General features: G+C 45.4%; 1 protein-coding gene across 2 annotated transcripts in view; it reads right to left on the bottom strand.

Annotated features, from left to right (window-relative positions):
• CEP89 (centrosomal protein 89) overlaps positions 1–16,629 on the bottom strand; it is a 127,540-nt gene that overhangs the window by 58,397 nt on the left and 52,514 nt on the right. For both annotated transcript variants that reach the window (XM_089667824.1, XM_089667825.1), the window contains exons 12-15: positions 15,825–15,940; positions 14,117–14,297; positions 9,672–9,839; positions 6,072–6,213 (exon numbers count right to left, since the gene is read on the bottom strand). In XM_089667824.1, coding sequence (XP_089523950.1) covers positions 6,072–6,213; positions 9,672–9,839; positions 14,117–14,297; positions 15,825–15,940 — 607 coding nt within the window. The remainder of the gene's footprint in view (positions 1–6,071; positions 6,214–9,671; positions 9,840–14,116; positions 14,298–15,824; positions 15,941–16,629) is intronic.

The raw sequence follows: 16,629 nt of genomic DNA, 5'->3' as shown, positions 1-16,629 counted from the left end.
TCACCCCCCCCCCCCATTTCTTTTGCGTGCTCTTCTTCACTCGTCTGCTCTCTCTTCATGCTCTTCTTCCCTTACCTGCTCTCTCTCTCTCTTACACACCTTCTGCTTCTCTTCTGCCTTCTCCCTCTATCTCTTGTGTGTTCTTTCCTTCTCCTACCTGCTCTCAGTTACACATACTCTTTCTTGCTCACTCTCACCGTTTCTTTTGGATTGTGCCTTCTCTCTCTCTTGATCTCACCTGCTGCCTCTATCACATACTCTGTTTGCCTCTCTCTTCTCCTTTCACATGCTCTCTCACCCCCCCCCCCGTTTTGCATGCTCTCCCTTGCCTGCTCTCTCTTCATTCTCTTCTTCCCTTACCTGCTCTCTCTCTCTCTCTTACACACCTTCCGCTTCTCTTGTGCCTTCTTCCTCTCTCTTGTCTGTTCTTTCCTTCTCCTACCTGCTCTCACTCATGCATACTCTTTCTGGTTAACTTTCACTATCTCTTTTGATTGTGCCTTCTCTCTCTCTTGATCTCACCTGCTCCCTCTCTCACATACGCTGTCTGTCTCTGTCTGTTGCACACACTCTCTCACCCCCCCTTCCCATTACTTTTGCGTGCTCTCTCTCTTCTTCTCTCGCCTGCTCTCTCTCCATTCTCTTCTTCCCTTACCTGCTCTCTCTCTCTCGTAACTTTCTCCTTCCCTCACCTGCTCTCTCTCTCGTAACTTTCTCCTTCCCTCACCTGCTCTCTCTCTCGTAACTTTCTCCTTCCCTCACCTTCTCTCTTTCTCTCGTAACTTTCTCCTTCCCTCACCTGCTCTCTCTCTCTTACTTCTCTTCTGTCTCTTGTGCCTTCTCCCTCTTTCTTGCATCTTCATCTCACCTGCTGCCTCTATCACATACTCTGTTTGCCTCTCTCTTCTCCTTTCACATGCTCTCTCACCCCCCCCCCCATTAGGTTTGCGTGCTCTCCCTTGCCTGCTCTCTCTTCATTCTCTTCTTCCCTTACCTGCTCTCTCTCTCTTACACACCTTCCGCTTCTCTTGTGCCTTCTTCCTCTTTCTGTTGTCTGTTCTTTCCTTCTCCTACCTGCTCTCACTCATGCATACTCTTTCTGGTTAACTTTCACTATCTCTTTTGATTGTGCCTTCTCTCTCTCTTGATCTCACCTGCTCCCTCTCTCACATATGCTGTCTGTCTCTGTCTGTTGCACACACTCTCTCACCCCCCTTCCCATTACTTTTGCGTGCTCTCTCTCTCTCTCTTCTTCTCTCACCTGCTCTCTCTTCATTCTCTCCTTCCCTCACCTGCTCTCTCTCTCGTAACTTTCTCCTTCCCTCACCTGCTCTCTCTCTCTCTCGTAACTTTCTCCTTCCCTCACCTGCTCTCTCTCTCTCGTAACTTTCTCCTTCCCTCACCTGCTCTCTCTCTCTCGTAACTTTCTCCTTCCCTCACCTGCTCTCTCTCTCTTCTTCTCTCGCCTGCTCTCTCTTCATTCTCTCCTTCCCTTATCTGCTCTCTCTCTCTTCTTCTCTCGCCTGCTCTCTCTTCATTCTCTCCTTCCCTTATCTGCTCTCTCTCTCTTCTTCTCTCGCCTGCTCTCTCTTCATTCTCTCCTTCCCTCACCTGCTCTCTCTCTCTCGTTACTTTCTCCTTCCCTCACCTGCTCTCTCTCTCTCGTAACTTTCTCCTTCCCTCACCTGCTCTCTCTCTCGTAACTTTCTCCTTCCCTCACCTGCTCTCTCTCTCTCTCTTGTAACTTTCTCCTTCCCTCACCTGCTCTCTCTCTCCTAACTTTCTCCTTCCCTCACCTGCTCTCTCTCTCTCTCTCTTGTAACTTTCTCCTTCCCTCACCTGCTCTCTCTCTCTCATAACTTTATCCTTCCCTCACCTGCTCTCTCTCTCTCTCTCTCTCTCATAACTTTATCCTTCCCTCACCTGCTCTCTCTCTCTCTCTTGTAACTTTCTCCTTCCCTCACCTGCTCTCTCTCTCTCGTAACTTTCTCCTTCCCTCGCCTGCTCTCTCTCTCTCTCTCTCTCTTACTTCTCTCCCGTCTCTTGTGCCTTCTCCCTCTTTCTTGCATCTTCTTTCCCTTTCCTACCTGCTCTCACTCACGCATACTCTTTCTTGCTCTCTCTCTGCCCTTCTCTGCTCTCTCTTGTGCATTTTCTCTCTCTCTCGCTCATGTACGCCATCCCTTGTCAAATTATTTTAAATCTACAGATAGATGTCATTTAATATCTTCTTCTTAAACACTTTTTCTGATAATACCTCAATAGCTTTTTACGTTCACCTTTTTAAGCTACAGTATGGAGATGTATTAAAAAAAACTAGGTTATAAGAAAAAAGAAAAATGAAAACTCTTTGAATGTCTGCCTAGGTACAAAATCTTCACCTTAAAGGACTTCTCCGTCACACATGGATGACTTGGAAATCACACAGTGGCATTAAGAGACAAGCAAGCTTTGATGTTCCAGAGTAAATGCCAGGATAGCTTGAAAGCTACAGAAAGGAGTAAATAATTCACTAATAACTTAATTGTTGAGTAGCTGGCAGGCTCTCTGTACATAATACAGTGATGCTAACAACTCATGGAATAGTCCAAGAGCGTATTTTTATATATTTTTAGTATTTAAGATGCATGCATATTTCAAGTAAGAACTGTGACTTTTCTGCAAAAATGGATCTGAGAAATATGTAATACTAAACTCTGGGCAGAGCAATTATCATAATAATGCATCAGCAATGCCTTGCCTTTCCAGCATTTCCTGTTCCTTTCATCAGTAATGCAGCAGAAGAGTCATAAAACCTCTTCAAAGGTATCAGATATATAACAGAAGGCAGCAATTTCCATTCTCCACGACCAGTTGATGTTGCCTGAGCTCCAAGAGCAAGCAACTGGTCATGTAGCAACCATACTGAGGTTTGCCTTACAATAGATCCTTGCTGCCCATGGTGCGTGATTTGGTATCTGCTTCAGACTGCTTGTAGCTCCGCCCATTCATTCCCTTGCCCGTCCTTCCACACCTGAAATCTCTGATGGACAGGCTATTATATTTGGCCTGCATGGCACACGGAGCTTTGTCAGGAGTGACATGTGGCACCACACAGGACCCTTCCACTACCTCTAGTCATAACAAGGGTTTCTGGTGATCTTAAGGACGTTACAAGTAAATTACAGCGATACTAAAAAGTTTCATTTTTTTTTTAAATAACAAATATGTTATACTTACCTGCTCTATGTAGTGGTTTTGCACAGAGCAGCCTGGATCTTCCTCTTCTTGGGTCCCCGAAGGCTCTCCTGGCTCCTCCTTTCTGTCAGATGCCCACATAGCAAGCAGCTTGCTATGGGGGCATCCCTGCTCCGTGTGTCCATTCATGCACTGAGCCATGGCTTGGCCCTTCCCCCTCTCTCTCCTCATTGGCTGTGATTGACAGCAGTGGGAGCCAATGACTCCGTTTGCTGTCTCAGCCAATGAGTAAGCAGAGATTCAGAACAGCTGAGGCTGTCATGCACATCGCTGGATCTCGATGGGGTTCAGTTAAGTAATGAAGAGGGCTGGAGGAACTGTTGCACACAAAAGGTTTTTTACATTCATGCATAGAATGTATGAAGGTGAAAAACCTTGAGCCTTTACAACCGCTTTAAGACCCAATTTTTACATTTAATTAGCCACTCTAATTTATTATTTATTTATTTCAGGTACTTATATAGAACTGTCAATTTATGCAGCACTTTACATATATATTGTACATTCACATCAGTCCCTAACCCTCAAGGGGCGTACAATTTAAGGTCCCTAACTCACATTCATACATACACATACTAGGGCCAATTTAGACAGGAGCCAATTAACCTACCAGCATGTCTTTGAAGTGTGGGAGGAAACCGGAGTACCCGGAGGAAACCCACGCAGGCACAGGGAGAACATGCAAACTCAAGGCAGGTGGTGCCGTCGCTGGGAATTGAACCAACGACCCTAGTACTGCCAGGTGGAAGTGCTAACCATTTAGCCACTGTGCTGCCCTAATAAAGAAAAAATAAATGATATACACTAAGCTTGGCAAGAGGGTGATCAAGAGCGTTGTAAAACTGGCCATACACTCCTAAGCTGGCCATAGATGGATCTAATCTAGGCTGGTTCAGCAGGGCCCAGCCGATATTTGATCCATCTATGGGCAGGCTGCTTGTACTGAAGTCAATCCATCACTTGACTTCAGTACAACCAGTAGTCAGATGTTTTTAGATGCGATTACTGTCAGCAGCTATAGCCACTAGCAGTAATCCTTGTATTCTGCGGACAGGAAACGCTCCCTGCAGGCAGAAAACATTAGCTCAGCGCAAGGCATTCCCCCATCAACACCTACTGTGTTGATGGGGGAATTTGAGTGATTTTCTTTCCAGCGTGGTTGCAGGAAAGTAAATCACATCTATGGCATGGCTTGCCTTAGATTTTTTTCGTTCAGCCTGGGGGCATTCATATTTTGCCCCAAGATGGGAGTTTATTGAAACCTTATGTAGATCCTCCAAAAGCATCTACATAAGGTTTCAATAAATGCATACGGTGTATCTCAGGTCATAGAAAGCCTTCAATCAAAGCAGCAGGAACTACAATATCAATATAATTGGGCTTCCTTATTCAATTGGCTGACATTGGTAAGGATTGCAATAGGCACAGAGAAGCTTCTCCATTTGCATTTTCTGTCCTGGTATGGCCCCATCAAACATGAACTGTCTACAAGTCCATCCTCCCTTGCCAAGCGTCAGACAGGTGCACAGCTTTGACCAATCAGGCTATCCCCCTGGTTTACTTCAGGAGCATGACAGTTTAGCTGGGCCCCCTGGTCAGACACCTGCCACAGACTACTGACAAGGTTGCGTTGTGTGTGACCTCTGTTCTCAATGACAATTCCCAACTTGCGAAGCTAAAAAGTATATGATCAGTCAAAGATCATTTGACTATCAACAAAGACTAACAAAACGAGAAGAAAGTAGAGGAGAAGGGGACAAAAAAAAAATAGTACAAGAAAATAAAAAATAATAAAAACCGGAAAAAAAAAAAAAAAAAAGGAAAAATAATAATAAAAGAAAAAAAAATTAAATTTTCATTCTATCCATCTGGCCCAGATGACGACACGGTAAGAAGGGAAAGTGTCTCGTCTCATCATACAAGGCTAACAAAGACTTGTGCGCCGCTCAAGTCAGTAAGATTCCCACGGGGAATATGTTTTAGCTTCAAGGTAACCTTAAAATAGATGTGAAGGCACAGCCATCAGAAAAAATCAGGCTCTGCGAGCGGAATGTCACAGGGACGGCTGCCGCTCAGGGCAGGGAGTCGCTGCCTTCCATCTGTGATGTCACAATCTATTAGATATGTTCAGTTCTTTAATTTACCGAGGATACAGCTCGTGCAGGGCCTCTTCCGGCTCCACAGACAAAATGAATGAGCGCAAGGAAGCAGACAATGGATCTGTATACCTATTCTATAAAATAATGTCCCAGAAGCATTCCATGTGAACAAGAAAAGGTGAAATGGAGGGGAAGTAAAAAAAATGTATGCATTCCAATACCACTCTGGCTTAAAGCTGAACTCCTGGCACAGAAAATGCACTAAATATATTTTCTTCAATACCCACAAAGGATATAAATGTACTTTGTGTGCAAAAAATGCATTCGCAAATCCAGTAATTACCTTGTAAGGCAGAAGTGACATCATCACTGTGCTGCACATGGCCTGAGCAAACAGTAGAGCTGTGGGAGAGACCCGGAAGGCTCCACCCACTACACCTACACGAAAACCTACAGAAAAGGAACAGAGACAAGACCAGTCCCCCTGCACACAGACAGAGAGCAGCAGTGAGTGGTCTTTATTACAGGAAGCTCCTGCACAGATGTAAAGTTTCAGACGGAATTACTGCACAGATCTGGAAGAAATACACAGTGCCACATGGAGGATGCTTGAACTGAAGTCAGTCAGTACACTCAGGGGGCGTCTTACTGGCCACTAAAGGATTTAGGACTACAAAAGCTTATATACAGTACAAAATGAAGAATTAGTAAAACAAAAGCACAATTTCCACATACCACGTGTATGAGCTGGTCCCTTTCTCCAGCGATATTTTCAGCAAGGGTGATGAGATTGGCCAAATACTGGTGAGCCGTCACCTCCTTCTCCACAGAGTCCTCCAACTCCTGCCTCAGTTGGCCGACCCTCCTTTTCATCTTCCTGAATGACAGAGACAGAGACACTTTTCTTTAGTGATTAACATAGAATAATCATCAGTTTGTGGCGTTTTCCTTAAACAATCCAACTGCTTTGGTCACTTGCATGAAGCATACTGTACCCCCACTTCCTAATTGTCAAGGAAGATATAGGTGATATCAGGTGGCGGTAATAAAACTTACATTATATGTGGAAATGTCTTGCCTAAAGCTTTTAAAGGATAAAAGCACCTTCCAAAAAAAAAAAAAAATAATAATAAATAAATGCACATATTTTTGCAGGATAAAAAGTGCATTTATTATTATTTCCTGCAGAAGGGTGGAAAGCATTGCACCTATGATCAGTGGATCATGTGATCACATAAACAGTAGTAAACAAGATGTCACTTCTGACATCATTGCTTACTACTAGTGAAATCTGTGAATGATTACAGAGATCACATGGTACAAGGCTATTCTCCATTGTACCATGTGACAAGCTGTCACCAATCACAGCTCTCACAGTATTTCTCAACAGCTGAAAGAATACAGCCAGAGAGGAGAAATGATTGCTTTTACAGCCTTTATGGGTGTAAAAGCAATCAGTGTAAAAAAAAGAAAAAAAAAATCTTCATCACCTCCCACAAGTATGGTGACACTGTACTGCTAGGGTGACAGTATGTTAAAAAAAAACAAAAAACCATGATAATATAAAAAAATAAATAAAAATGTAAAAAAAAAAAGTTTGAAAAATGTTAATTCTTGGTTATAAACTAATTTGGGTTATTTTTTTTTCTACTAAAAAGATAGATGAATACATTTTAGCCAAGATTTATGAAGAAAGATTATTTATTTGCAACATTTTATAAGAAAAACTTTTTTTAAAAAAAAAATGTTTGGACTTTTTCATTTATATAGCAAAAATATAAAAATCCAAGTGGAGAATAAATACCACCAAAATAAAGTTTTATCTGTCTCAAAAAAATGCTAAATAATTAATATGGGTACAGTGTTGCATGACTGCGCAATTGTCATTGAAAGTGTGCCAGCGCTGAAAGCTGAAAATTGGCCTGGGCAGGAAGGCGGTGAAAGTGTCCGGACTGGAAGGCGGTGAAAGTGTCCGGACTGGAAGGGGGGGAAAGTGTCCGGACTGGAAGGGGGGGAAAGTGTCCGGACTGGAAGGGGGGGAAAGTGTCCGGACTGGAAGGGGGGGAAAGTGTCCGGACTGGAAGGGGGGGGAAAGTGTCCGGACTGGAAGGGGGGGAAAGTGTCCGGACAGGAAGGGGGGGAAAGTGTCCGGACTGGAAGGCGGTGAAAGTGTCCGGACTGGAAGGGGGGGAAAGTGTCCGGACAGGAAGGGGGGGAAAGTGTCCGGACTGGAAGGCGGTGAAAGTGTCCGGACTGGAAGGCGGTGAAAGTGTCCGGACTGGAAGGCGGTGAAAGTGTCCGGACTGGAAGGAGGTGAAAGTGTCCGGACTGGAAGGGCGGGAAAGTGTCCGGACTGGAAGGGCGGGAAAGTGTCCGGACTGGAAGGGGGGGAAAGTGTCCGGACTGGAAGGGGGGAAAGTGTTCGGACTGGAAGGCGGTGAAAGTGTCCGGACTGGAAGGGGGGAAAGTGTCCGGACTGGAAGGGGGTGAAAGTGTCCGGACTGGAAGGGGGGTGAAAGTGTCCGGACTGGAAGGGGGGTGAAAGTGTCCGGACTGGAAGGGGGGTGAAAGTGTCCGGACTGGAAGGGGGGTGAAAGTGTCCGGACTGGAAGGGCGGGAAAGTGTCCGGACTGGAAGGGGGGGAAAGTGTCCGGACTGGAAGGGGGGGAAAGTGTCCGGACTGGAAGGGGGGGAAAGTGTCCGGACTGGAAGGGGGGGAAAGTGTCCGGACAGGAAGGGGGGGAAAGTGTCCGGACAGGAAGGGGGGGAAAGTGTCCGGACAGGAAGGGGGGGAAAGTGTCCGGACTGGAAGGCGGTGAAAGTGTCCGGACTGGAAGGAGGTGAAAGTGTCCGGACTGGAAGGAGGTGAAAGTGTCCGGACTGGAAGGAGGTGAAAGTGTCCGGACTGGAAGGAGGTGAAAGTGTCCGGACTGGAAGGAGGTGAAAGTGTCTGGACTGGAAGGGCGGGAAAGTGTCCGGACTGGAAGGGGGGGAAAGTGTCCGGACTGGAAGGGGGGAAAGTGTTCGGACTGGAAGGCGATGAAAGTGTCCGGACTGGAAGGGGGTGAAAGTGTCCGGACTGGAAGGGGGTGAAAGTGTCCGGACTGGAAGGGGGGTGAAAGTGTCCGGACTGGAAGGGGGGTGAAAGTGTCCGGACTGGAAGGGCGGGAAAGTGTCCGGACTGGAAGGGCGGGAAAGTGTCCGGACTGGAAGGGCGGGAAAGTGTCCGGACTGGAAGGGCGGGAAAGTGTCCGGACTGGAAGGGCGGGAAAGTGTCCGGACTGGAAGGGCGGGAAAGTGTCCGGACTGGAAGGGCGGGAAAGTGTCCGGACTGGAAGGGCGGGAAAGTGTCCGGACTGGAAGGGGGGGGAAGTGTCCAGACTGGAAGGGGGGGAAAGTGTCCGGACTGGAAGGGGGGGAAAGTGTCCGGACTGGAAGGCGGTGAAAGTGTCCGGACTGGAAGGCGGTGAAAGTGTCCGGACTGGAAGGCGGTGAATGTGTCCGGACTGGAAGGCGGTGAAAGTGTCCGGACTGGAAGGGGGGGGAAAGTGTCCGAACTGGAAGGGGGGAAAGTATTCGGACTGGAAGGGGGGAAAGTGTCCGGACTGGAAGGGGGGAAAGTGTCCGGACTGAAAGGCGGTGAAAGTGTCCGGACTGAAAGGCGGTGAAAGTGTCCGGACTGGAAGGCGGTGAAAGTGTCCGGACTGGAAGGCGGTGAAAGTGTCCGGACTGGTAGGCGGTGAAAGTGTTCGGACTGGTAGGCGGTGAAAGTGTCTGGACTGGAAGGGCGGGAAAGTGTCCAGACTGGAAGGCGGTGAAAGTGTCCGGACTGGAAGGGGGGAAAGTATTCGGACTGGAAGGGGGGAAAGTGTCTGGACTGGAAGGCGGTGAAAGTGTCCGGACTGGAAGGCGGTGAAAGTGTCCGGACTGGAAGGGCAGGAAAGTGTCCGGACTGCAAGGGGGGGAAAGTGTCCGGACTGGAAGGCGGTGAAAGTGTCCGGACTGGAAGGCGGTGAAAGTGTCTGGACTGGAAGTGGTTAAAGTGAAACAGTACCCAGAAGCAAGTGAAGATCACTGGAGGAGTGGTGTCTACTTTAGTAAATTACAGCTTTCAGGGGCAAAGGCCAAGTATGGTTTATGCAGAGTCACACTGGTCCAAGCTGGACTAATGTAATTATGTATCAAGTATCCATACCTGGAATTCTTCTTCAGCACCATCCTGATACAACTATACACAAACTGATCTCTTTTGACAAATAAATAAGTGAGAAGACCGTACATCCCCAATCTCTATTCTCTCTAGTTGAATATACTCTGTGAAAAAAAAAAGCCAACCTATTGGATTTCCGTACTGCCTCCAGCTCAGCCTCCAGCATCTTGTTGTCGGCCACCAATTCATTTTTCTGGAGGAGAAGAGTCTTTTTCTGGGTCTGCAGATCTCTGATCTTGTCCATCATCTCGCGCGCTTCTTTCTCGCTAGTGTCCCGCTGCTGCTGCAGTTGGCTGCCGGAAACAAGCACATCAAACGCCAAAGAATTTTATTTGTGAAACGGACACAAATGCTCATTACCCTCCGAGCGGTTCAGTTTTGTGTTACATCGTTACAGAGACTAAGAGCCCGAGAGGAAAACATGACACGGGGAGTCATACTTTATTACAAGAGAGCCACATGTTTCCCCAACAGCCTCTGTGCCATTCCAAAAAGAGGAAAAGAAAATAGAAAAGGAGGAAAAAAAAAATGTGTTTAAAGCAGAACCATGGGTCAAATAAAATATATGGATACATGATTCAATCTGTCAATTGCATTAGCACAGCAGTTGACCCCACCCCCTCCCCCCTTGTAACATTGTTATTAACTGTTGGTCCAGCCAGTAGGCCAATTACTTTTCCACTTCCTTTAACAGACCAAACTGCATTTTTGTGTTTAGATGGGCGGTCAGGGGCAATAAAACTGCGGCTCGACTACCTTCTTCTTCTGCCCCCCACCCCACCCCTGCTGCCTGTGTGCATGAGCCCTAAAAAGGTTAGAAAGTTACCGGGCTTTGGTTGACATAATTGGCCAGCACGGGTTGACACATCTCCCACACATGTGCGGGAGTTAGTCATTTCCGTACACTGGCACCTTGCTAAAATTGTAAACAGGACAGCACTTATTTTCAAACCCGTTTTACTCATGGTGATGCAAAAGGCTCTGCTCGAGTGCTCCTGATGACGTCACGCTGACGGAACTAATTGGGTGGAGCCTTTTGCGTCACTTCCAGGTGCCTACTTCTGGTCCATGGAATGCAGGAGAGTCCCGGAACCACGAGTAAAGCGGGTTTGAAATTTTTTTTAATGTAAGTGCAATTCTGCTATTTGTGTGAAGTTTTAATAAACAGTATTACACTATTGGAGTTCTGCTTTTTGGTTCTCTTGGATTAAAACTGGTGGAGTGGAGGAGGAAGGAGATACGGGGATCCAAGAGGTATACGGATAGGAAGTGTGGAGGAGCTGAAGGTGGAAGTTATACCAAGCAAATATGACTCGCCTGTAAAAAGGGAGTCTTGGATTTTTGGGGAGTGCTGACCCATACGGGATGGGGGGAGCACGAGTGTCACATGGAGGAACGCAGCACTGAAAAAACAAAAAACCAAAAACTGTAGCTGCTGAGTTTTAAAATACAGACACTTTCCTGTCCATCGATCCAGCGGTGTCCTCACCACCTCTGGTTTCACCAGCCGTATTCTCTCCCTGGAGCCGCATCTTCAGTGTGGGCACCCAGCTGTGACAGCTTGCGGCTTCACGGCCGGGTGCCCACTGCGCATGCCTGAGAAGAGCTGCGCTTTGTGAATGGCCCTGTAGTCTTCTGGGACCTGTCATGTGTCCTAGAAGACTACGAGGAGGGAGGAAAACTTCCACTTCCAATCGCCTAGGCGATCGCAGTGGAAGAGGGAGCGGGTACCTGTCAAATTCGAGTACCCGCCCCCCCCCTCCCCTAAAGGATTCTTAATGGGGATCGGGGGACGAAGGCTTAAAGCGGAACTTCCCCTTTTGGGTGGAGCTCCGCTTTAAAGAGCACTTTAATTGAACTGCACAATAAGCACTTTGTTCAAGAAGTCACAAACTGTGGATGTCACAAATGTTTCTAATTGCATAGGCTTTACACAGGAACACATGTAGTGTTTCTGTGGAGGGAGGTGTTTTATAGTACGTTGTACATCAGTTGAAATATTAAGAGCACTTTAAGGTTCTGCATACTGTAACTGAGGATGTCACAAACATTTATCATTGCATAAATTTACATGGCAACACATGTAGTGTTTCTGCGGAAGGAGGTTTTTTTTTAGTACATTATAAACCAGTTGCATAATAAGAAAACATTTTTTTTCAGGATCGGCTACTGTGACTTCACAAACAATAATATACATTTTATATAAGTACTGCTTGGACCTTGAAGAAGGGGACACTCCCGGAAAGCTTGTCCTCAAAATTGTATGTTGGTGCAAATATAAAAAGTATCACGGACAGTGCTTGTTTCTGTATACATTTTACATAGGAATATATGGTATGTCAGCGGAGGGAGGTGTTCTATAGTTTGTTGCAAATTTACTGTATTCATTTTGAGAAGGAGGCACATACAATGTATTTAAGTTTGTTAATGATGCGCTTATAAGGGAGGGAGGTGTTTCATAGCACTTCAGAGCCTTAGCACTTTTATTTAAAGTATCAAGTAGCGCCACACTAAAAAGTTTGGAGTGCCCTAGGTAATGTCTCAATGCGATGCTGAGTCTCCCTGACTGGAAGGACTGAAATATAATATATAAAAAGGGGCAGGTCAGGAACAGGCAGGCTGGAGAAGAACAGGCTAGATGATGCTTTACTCCACCGGTCAGGAAATTATATTATGGTTCTAATGCATGGGAGAAGCTCACAGTGTGCAGTGAAACTAGAGCAAGTGATTTCAGTGTAGGAGAGAAGCCGGTACAATTGTGCAAGACTGGAGGGAAGGCCCGAGGGAGGATTTAAAGCCCAATTGTCCTTCCAAGGCCAGTCAGTCCACAGCAGTGTTTCTCAACCTTTTTTTCGGTCAAGGCACCCTTTAAAATGATGGACAGTCTTGAGGAACCCCATTCTAAAATGTGAAAAACTATTCTAATACTTTTATATAACACAACACAGCAACATCCACACATGTAGGACACCCAACAATAGAGATGATTTATTCTTCCAAAGCAAATACACTTTTGCACACTGGTACTGACTAATATTCCAATGTTTCTCTTCTCCCTCAGTTGTTCTCCATCACTAATGTGACTCCAGCACTGATGGAGAGGGGCGGGGAAAACTAAGTTGCTGTGCAGACAGCTGACATCCTCCTTATCAACTGATGATGTCATTGGTTGTCAGGACGTTGGTGGCTAGAAGGTCGTAATGGCGCACAATGAAAACATGTGACTTTGTGTAACTAAAAGGCCGGCTTGTTCCATCCGCTGGCTTGTATACAAGTTGTGGGCAATTTTTAGACATTTTGCCAAGGCACCCCTGAAGACATCTCAAGGCACCCCAGGGTGCCTGGGCACCCTGGTTGAGAAAGGCTGGTTTAAGATCTCAGTGGGCTCCACAGGGGCATGGGGATCTGCTTCAATACTAACACAAGCACTTGCAGACACCACATAGTAATAATGCGCATTTCTGGTGCTCTGTGGAGAAGAGTGAAGCAGTTGCCATAGTATGAGGATTGCTGGGGCTCTGGGTTCCACGGCAGCTGGCCCATTAAGGGGCAGACATCTTCCCACTAAGTTTTGAGAGAAAAAACCTAAATATAGGTGGGCAACTTTTGCTAAAGGATTCCTTCAGCAATTTTTTGCCAAGACACCCCTGAAGAAGCCTCAAGGCACCCTGGTTGAGATAGGCTGGTTTAATCCATGAACTTGTAACACAGTTTGGGGAAAGTCAGAACTTAGTTCATGTCAGAAAGACAAAAGAAATAATCCGAACTGATATTAGCTACATTGTGCAGAATCAGTAGGCTTTTTAGAGTGCTCCCGTGATTGCATGCTGTGACGCCTCCCATTATGGGGACTGGAGGCAGAGCGTGAACTGGGTAATGCTGTGGGATTCAGATCTCTTTAGAAAATAAGATTTCCAGCAACCAGGAACCTGGAACCCCTGAAGAAACCTCAAGGCACCCCTGGTTGAGAAAGGCTGGTCCACAGGATGACAATGCTGCCATGCGATTTCACTGCAGAGCAAACAGTGTTGTCCCACTGTTAAAGGAAGTGGAGGCAACCAGAGACGCAGTACTTGGGAGTGCTGCCATTACAAGCTGATGCTTCCGCTATTAACTTCTGGCGGTTTGAGGGCTACATAACAAGTGTCAAAGGCATGCCTTCAGCCCTTGGGCCACAGGTCAGACACCAGGGTATCAACACATTTCTTTTTCAATCTAATTAAACCTAGGGGGCAAATATTAATACATTTTCCTAATTATAATTGCAACAATGGACATCCCAATGCAACTCCCATAGCAACTAGTTGTGTTTTTTTTTCTTGTCTTTTTAAAAAGACTGTGGCTAACATATTTTTTTTTCGTGTTGATATAATGTATACAATTCTCTTTTACCTTTTTTTTGTGACAGTTATTTTCAGAGTATTCCCCTTTTTGCCACTCAAGCATTACTCTTATAATAAATTCTGACCTTTAACCCCTGTTATAGAGCTACAATTCCCTTTAGGGGGCTATAAAGAGCTTGAATGTTGATGAAGACATTAGTACTCATTACATAGGGGGGAGCGATTACCTTTTTAATTCCTTCACCATGGCAACGTGCTCCTCTGCTGCGACTCTGCCATCCATGTCTGCTTTCAACTCGCTGCATTTGAAGCGTAGAACTTCATGCTGCTTCTGTAATTCGAACAGCCCCTCTTCGCTGCCGCGATTCGCAGCTTCCACAGTCATTAGCTGCTTCGTTAATTGGGAGACTGCAGGCAAGCCAAAGAGTAATATGAATCTATGGAAGACCTGGGGTCGCGCATGGCAAGGCCACTTTTCTGCCCAATTTCCTGTTCTGCCTGGAAAATCAATAAGCTGGCACCCAGGATGCAAATATCACATTAAATATTCCAGAGGAAGGAAAAGTAGCTGGCGTGAGACGGAGATGGATGGGGGTTATTACCGTGCGCTCAGAGCGTTCAGTCTCAATCTGTGTAATAATAAGTTACATGATCGGTAACACCGGACCCGCCATCTTTCTTCTCGCATTGTTTAAAAAGGGTTTAAAGTGAAGCCAAGCACGTTTAAAGTGAACCTGTACTCCATTTAACCACTTTTAGTCCGGACACTTTCACCCCTTCCAGCCCAGGCCAATTTTCAGCTTTCAGCGCTGGCACACTTTGAATGACAATTGCGCGGTCATGCAACACTGTACCCATATGAATTTGTTAGCATTTTTTTGACACAGATAAAGCTTTATTTTGGTGCTATTTATTCACCACTGGGATTTTTATTTTTTTTTGCTATATAAATGAAAAAGTCCAAAAACTTTGAAAAAAAGTGTTTTTCTTATAAAATTTAGCAAATAAATAATCTTTCTTCATAAATCTTGGCCAAAGTGTATTCAGTTATATTTTTAGTAAAACAAAAATAACCCAAATTAGTTTATAACCAAAAATTATTTAAAAATTTTTTTTTACATTTTTATTTTATTTTTTTATATTATTATTTATGTTTTTTTTTTTTGTTTTTTTTAACATACTGTCACCCTAGCAGTACAGTGTCACCATAGTGACACTGTACTACTTGTGGGGGGTGATGAAGATTTTTTTTTTTTTTTACACCGATTGCTTTTACACTCATAAAAACTATAAAAGCAATCATTTCTCCTTCCCTCTGGCTGCATTATTGCAGCCATTGAGAAATACTGTGAGAGCTGTGATTGGTCACAGCTTGTGACATGGTACAAGGCTGTTGTGAATAGCCATGTACCATGTGACCTCTGTGATCATTCACACATTTCACTAGTAGTAAGCAATGATGTCAGCAAGTGACATCTTGCTTACTACTATTCATGTGATCAATGATTGGCCAATCAGTGATCACATGATCGGGTCCTCACACAGAGGTCCCGTACAACGATTGGTGTTCCGCTGTGTCCTCCAGAACAGCGGGCACCGGATTGCGGTGCCGCGCGTTCCCATGGAGCACGCACAGGCAGGGAATGTGGGATGACGTTTATCGGCCACCCGCTTCTGCACTGCTCCCCATTTATGTACATGGGTCGGACGGGAAGTGGTTAGTGATGTTTTATTGAATACAGAACCGCATTCATTTGTGTCTTTTATATCTGCCTGGAGTACAGTTTCAAACCAACCTGTACATTATTTTAGTGGCCATCTGAGATTTGAAAAGCTGCTATTACAAGTTCTGATACATTACTTTCTTTACGACAGACATGGGAGGAGCTGCGAACAGAGGTAACTGTGGGCGGTACAAAGATCACATGACCTCACCTTCCTGCAGGTGCTTTGCGTGACTTTCTCGGCTCTTCATCTCATGACCCTCCAGCTTCCCCACCAGCACAGTGTTCTCCTCCAAGAGAAGTTTATTCTGACTTTGCAGCATCTCCCTGCCAAACAAGTCATGATAAAGTGATCTGAGCAGGTCATAGAGAAATATAAAAGACGATTACATTCCAATCCTAACTGCATGCATGGACCAATACAACCCTCCAGTAGCTGAGGAAGACTGAGCTGCTCATCTGACAACTCAGAACCCAGGGTTTGCACTTTTTTGCACACATTTAAAAAAAATTATTTTAGGCCTGAAGATTAAATTAAAACCTCCAAACATTATATATTTTCTGAAAGCGGACACCCTGGAAACAAATTAGCAGAAGTTCCAATTTTTTTTCCTGTCACACAATATTTGCAAAACAGTTTATCAAGTGTAAATTTTCAGTAACAAATTACACAAAAGTTCATTTTAGGAGACGCACATGCAATATATTACACAATTTTTGGTAAAATCTAAAAGAATAGGTTGTATTTTATTTATATCTCATATGGGAAAAAAACTCCCCTATGCGATATTACCTTTGTGACAGGTTCCCTTTAATGAGACATCAGGGGTCTAGACCAGTAGTCCCAAACTGTGGCCATTTGCCGGCTTTTATCTGGCCCATGGGGCATTATTCCCCCCCACTGTCAGCAACTGTGGGACTTTGTACCTGCCACTGACACCAGCAATGGGGCACTATTTCTGCAACTGACACCAACGATGGGGCACTATTTGTCCCACTGACACCAACGATGGGGC

This window comes from Staurois parvus, unplaced genomic scaffold (genome assembly GCF_062004578.1).
Source record: "Staurois parvus isolate SC_StPar_1 unplaced genomic scaffold, SC_StPar_1.0 ptg003601l, whole genome shotgun sequence".
Lineage (NCBI taxonomy): Eukaryota > Metazoa > Chordata > Amphibia > Anura > Ranidae > Staurois > Staurois parvus.
The sequence above is the reverse complement of the archived record's forward strand: the minus strand, read 5'-3'. Positions and strand labels throughout refer to the sequence as shown.